The following is a 6,068-nucleotide window of genomic DNA, read 5'->3' on the forward strand; positions in this document are numbered from 1 at the left end:
CACAATCGCTAATATTTGAATTAGTTTATAGATAATAAATTATATTTTTGCATTTTTAATGTCTCGCGATTATATTATCGACTGTATATAGCTCTAAGACCAGACTAACTTGATTTTGATATTTATTTTAGTAATTGAAGACGTATAATACAACAACAAAAACTAATAGTGTTTAAATAATTTAAAAACAAAATAAACAATTCAGTAATGGCATATGAATTGTTAAATGAAGGCTTATCTTTTTGAATTCTTATCGTTTATATCAGGTCAAAGTTTAACGTTATATACCTACTCATTAATGTTTACTACGTATCATTGGATTTTTACAATGATTTTTTTCTGAAACGCAATATTTAAAATTTTTACCGACTATCACAGTCATCGACACAACAAACGAAAATATATCTGTATCTGCTACAAGCCTAATTCATCCCGATTACCACTCGAAACGAAATTACTGCTATAATTCACATCCATCATTCTTTATAAAATGTATTTTTTATTAACTATACGTTAATTAATAAAACTGGTCTATATACTGTAGTAAACACTACCTACACTTTTACGGCAATAAAAACGATAAAACCAATACTTTTTTTCTATCGTCAGGTACCTATTAGTATAAGAAAAATTAAATGAAAATAAATGAGACTTGAAAATACATTCGATCGGCAAGTACTTTGTACCTATAGGTACCTATAATAAAACAATAATGTATGATGTATAAAATGTTATTAAACGACCTACGTTGTAGTAGAATAATATTATTTATCTATGATTATTAATACCTACCTATATGCAGCAATGGTACACGAAATTCCGGATTAATGACGACCGACATAAAATTTTGAAATGCTTGTTTAAAGGGTTCCAAGCGATTCCATTCTAATGTGTCGAGACCACATATTTCCAGTCCACTTTATACGGCCTCAAATGGATACGGTCATACGTTGACGACACATGGTCAACATTCCGGGTTTAGTGGAAGAAAAGGATACTATTAAAAACCGATGAAAATATAATGTGAGCCAACAGGTAAGTGTTGTGGATATTTTGGGCAGTCGCAAATGTACTTAATATTTCCTCACTGTGTTAATTAATTATGTGATTGATATCTCTATGTCATCGTGTTTGAACGGTTTTTGGTAAAGAAAAGTAGTCGAATATAATTTAACAATACATTTTTTATTCTGCACAACAAATTTCCTTAACAAACCTTTAAAACTATGAAAAAAAATCGTAAGCTTAAGCCCCGTAGCCCTCCTCCAGCCGCAATTTTTACAAAATATACACGTGCATAAAAAAACATTTTATTGTAATCTAACATTTTGTGTTAATAAACCTATGATTAAACTATTTCGTTATTAAATCGTAAAATAATTCGTTATTTTTGTGCATCTATGTATGTGTATGTGTGTGGTATGTGTGTGTGAGTGTGTGTGTAATTGCGTGTGGGAAATTTGTATGCGTAACAGTAAACGGTGATACGCATAATATTGATAGAGTGGTGGATGGGATTGGCCCAAAGTGTAGGACGAGAGGGCAGAGCATGCGGTAGTTGGTAATTATAAAAAAGACTACGTTCTTTGCTGGTTAATAACAGTTCGCAAACAGCCATACAGTTAATTATTAAGACCAGCAGTTCAGTAGTCTTTAATTTCTCACACAACAATAATAATATGATGTTCAACAAATTTGCCGTAAGTGTACAATTTAATTTATGTTTTTTTGTAGTTTAGTAAAATACTTTTAAGAAATTAATTTAAAATGTTTATTAAACTAATTCAAGTAATATGGTTTTGAAAAAATGATATTCTATAATTTTCATTATCCATGTTACAGTATTACACGGTATTCGTATATTATTATATTATTGTTTACAATCAAAAATGTTATATTAATTCGATAAAGTGTAATCGTCTATTTTAGTACTATTTAATTTAAAAAATAAAATATATTTTAGAACATTTTTATAATCCAAAAATGTATTATGCTATTAACTGACAGAGTTACAAAAATGAATGATATTAAAAATTTTTAATTGTATAATATGAACATACCCAATAATTAAAATTGATAAAACCAATTTTTAAATTTAATATTTCAAAAAAAAAAAAAAATGTTTATCATGCGGTAGAAAGCATAAATTACTGAATATTGAACTAAAATTCAAGCTTTTTAAATACCTAGTAAGATAATAAGCAAATATCTCTATTAAGAAAAATAAAATTGAGAAAATAACTTTATATTAACTTAATTATTTACACCAAATAAATAAAGTCATAAATTATTACTTAAACAACTGAAATAATCGTTTAAATACTTATTTTATTGATAGTGAAATTGAAATAAATAAAATTTTCAATAATTAATTTGTTCATGATTCAAATAAGTTACGTTGAAATATATATACTGTATAATTTTGCTAATTAATTTAAAAATATTATCACCAAATGAATAATTAAAAATGAAAATGTAAAACAGAAACACTTTCCGTTCTTTGAATATTTGTAACTATTAAATAAGAATTTTATTATAATTATTATAAACACTCATTTATATTATATAATATATAAATATTTTTACTAATGTAGAGCAATAAATAAATATAGGAATATCAAAAGATAAGTTAAATACGATCACGTCTTATATTATATGAGACTTTCTCTAGCTTTTGTATAAAACTTCAAAAGGGAAACTTAGTACATGAACCGTATACCACATACTATAAGATAAAATACTTTAAATATATTAGAACGACTTGTTATAGAATATAACTCTGTAACAAGTGGTAAATAAATTTAGTTTTAATAAAATAAATTATAAAATGAATATATTTTCTTGTAATTTCCTTTCGAATTCTGTTTATAATAAATATTGGATACAGCTTGTTGAATAAATTGTATGCAAATTTACAAACCAAAAAAATACCTAAAATATGAATATATTTTATATTATTCCTTTTGATTTATTATTTTAATTATATCTTCCCTATATTTACGGTGACTTATAAGAGTACATTTAATTTAATTAATATCACACTATATCTTCAATTGTTAAAATTAATTAATAAATTTAATAAAATAATATCAAAATATCATACTTATAATAACAGTCTATGTATTAATACATCATGAGTATAATAATTATATTTTAAACACTCTTAAACAAAGTTAAATCAGTTTCATTATAAAAATGGGTAAGGTTTAACCGGTTTAATATTGGTTTCTTACAACAACAAAATGATTCAAATATTTAAACAAAATAATTTGTATGATCTTTATTCATTATTAACCAAGAAATTGCACGTGGAAATAAATTTATAATCATAATTATTAATTTTGCAATAATATGCGCAAACTTCACTCGATTATAATATTTCTTCTAGCATTTAAAAAAATATTTATTATTTTAAAATCACGATGATAAGATAACAGAGATCACAAAGTATGAATTATTAATAAACTTTGACTACATAAAAAAGCAATAATATTCAATAACAAATGTAATCACTAATTACAATAAATGGAAATGCATTTTTTTAAATACCTATTTTTATCTACTTATATTTGAAAGCCGATTCGATTTTAAACGCTTATAAATTATAATATATTGATGTAAATTAAATTTATAGAACAAATAACAACAAATAATTTATTTTTTATCAATACAATATATTATTATTAATTATGAACAATTTTTATTATAATAATAATTGTATTAGTTATTGTTTAAACGAGTTATTTACAATATCAACAACCATCGGAATCAAAACTAAGAAAAAGTCGTAGCAAAAGTTCCATTATACTCGTGTGATTATTTTACACCCTAGAGAAATTAAAATAAGCAATTAATGTAGGGCTTCACTTCAGTGAACTTACAAATTATAACCGAACAAAATGAACGATAGGCAGACTTTCACAAATTGCTTTGCTAGTTTTTATTTTTAATTGACTAAACACTATAAATTCATAAGCAAAAATTCTGATTAATTAGATTATCATAAAGATATCACAGTTACATTATCTTTATAGTTTATACATACCATTAAGACGTACAATTACTTTGATTGTTTAAAATTAAAACGTAATGCCGGTTTGAATGACGTTATTTGTTTTACGAATCTTATAAATATGAATTCCCACACATATTAAAATCAAATAGATCTGACCTTGGAATTTACATTAAAAAATACCGAATACATTGTGCATAAAAATATTATTTATATTATATTTAAAATTCAGTTTTAAAAAACTCTTAAATATTCAGTAGAACCTTGATATAGTCCTAACGATTAGTAATTTTACTGACCATCATATTATAATCGTAATAATTGGGTTTTTACAAAAAAACTCGCACTGTACGATATTAAAAATAATATTATCCATGGTATCGCTTCAACCTTCAATAATTTTCATTAATATCATATATAAACATATATGTCTAAATACGTCATGTATGTACATAGTGTGCGTTATACACCTAATCAGTTGCGAATATGAAGGATATACACTACCCTCCCCCCACGCCATACACACACACACACACGTTCACGCAAGCTTAAAAGTTGGTCCATGATGTATTTTTAATTATTGTCGATTATATCTATAGTAATAACATAACCGAATTAGCATATTAAATAAGATTAAAAAAAAAATATATATAAATTTAAGGAATTAATTAAATCTGGTGCGTAGAGTGTAACGAGAAAATAATTTTCAACCCTCCACCTTTTTAGACGATTTTTACACGGACCACTGCGCCAAATGATTTACGACGTGCCATGCATATTGTGTATATTAACGAATTTCCCGCTTTTACAGGTATTAGCCTTATTGGCCGTCACTTTGCTGGCCGTTTCGGCTATCGGACATCCGACCGCAGAAACCGCGGCCGAAGAAACGACCGGATCGACGGTGAAACCCGGTATCCACGGTTGGCTGAAGAAAGTTCAAGCGAAAATCGTCAAATCTCACGACAACTGTACTCACGGCGGGGGCGTCATTCATTGGGTGAAGAACAAACTGGGGTTGGTGAAACCCACCACTACCACCGAGACACCGACGACCACCGCGGAAACCGATTATTCGGGTTACATTCCGGTGACCTCGACGGTGAACGTACCCCAAGGAGAAACGGAAGAAGGATACGGCGGCGATGACATCACGATACTAGACGACACCGCGGCGGTAATTCCCGAAAACGTTAACAGCAACGAATCTGCCAGCGTAGACACGACATCGTCAATAACCGAAAACACTAGCTACCCAGAGGATCCTTCCATTGACGTCCGTATGCAATAATTTTAAACGGACTGTCTGATCGATTACTGTAATGATTGTTTTGTATCCGACGAACTTTGCTTGAAAATATTCAGATTTGTAATCGTCATATCGTATACTTTTACATTTTTATACGAACAAAAAATGTTCCACTGTATTCTATAAGGTATTTTTTTTTTAATTTTTTTTTTTTTTTTTTTATAATTATTTTTTGACAATTATAACTATTGACGAATGTTTTGTACCGTGTAAACATGTCGTTTAAGCAACTCACAATGTTTAAGTATATGTGTCAGTATAATTTTTTACACAAAAATAATTAATATATATATATCGATAAGTTTACGTATATAAACATTAAAATATTATTACTAAACGCACTATTTTATTATTATAACTATAATATTAATATTACATTTTATTATTATTATTATTATTATTATTATTAATATCATTACTATTATTATTAAAACAATGTATGATGTAATTTAATAAACGGCTGTTGCGAATTACGAACTAAATCTATTACGTAGTTTGTAGACCAATGCAGATTTGATCCTTAACCTTGCGAATCATTACGGTATTATATAATATATACTAAATACTTAGTACATAGGTAATAATATTGTATACCATTAGGCATTAATTATCCTAATCGATATAACTTTTGATATATTTTAATGAAACTATGAAATAAAAATAAACCATGTACCTTTTTCATTCAAAGTTCAAGGTTATTGATTTTACTTCGACCATTACGATTTAAATACTAGAGCTAAATTGAGT

At 26.9% G+C, this 6,068-nt stretch overlaps 1 protein-coding gene across 1 annotated transcript; it reads left to right on the forward strand.

Annotated features, from left to right (window-relative positions):
* The first annotated feature begins 1,583 nt into the window (after positions 1 to 1,583).
* On the forward strand, positions 1,584 to 5,632 carry LOC112597469. The gene is made up of 2 exons (XM_025343531.1): positions 1,584 to 1,700; positions 4,824 to 5,632. The coding sequence occupies exons 1-2, from the start codon at positions 1,680 to 1,682 to the stop codon at positions 5,301 to 5,303; spliced, it is 501 nt and encodes a 166-aa protein (XP_025199316.1). The 5' UTR covers positions 1,584 to 1,679; the 3' UTR covers positions 5,304 to 5,632.
* The last annotated feature ends 436 nt before the right edge of the window (positions 5,633 to 6,068 follow it).

Source organism: Melanaphis sacchari, unplaced genomic scaffold, assembly GCF_002803265.2.
Source record: "Melanaphis sacchari strain LSU unplaced genomic scaffold, SCAv2.0 Contig41_pilon_pilon, whole genome shotgun sequence".
Taxonomy (NCBI): domain Eukaryota; kingdom Metazoa; phylum Arthropoda; class Insecta; order Hemiptera; family Aphididae; genus Melanaphis; species Melanaphis sacchari.

Excerpts from the sequence above, each read along its gene's own strand:
- LOC112597469 (XM_025343531.1), top strand. The coding sequence starts at position 1,680 with ATGATGTTCAACAAATTTGCC. Across the intron at positions 1,701-4,823 it reads TGATGTTCAACAAATTTGCC|GTATTAGCCTTATTGGCCGT; the intron begins GTAAGTGTACAA and ends CCGCTTTTACAG.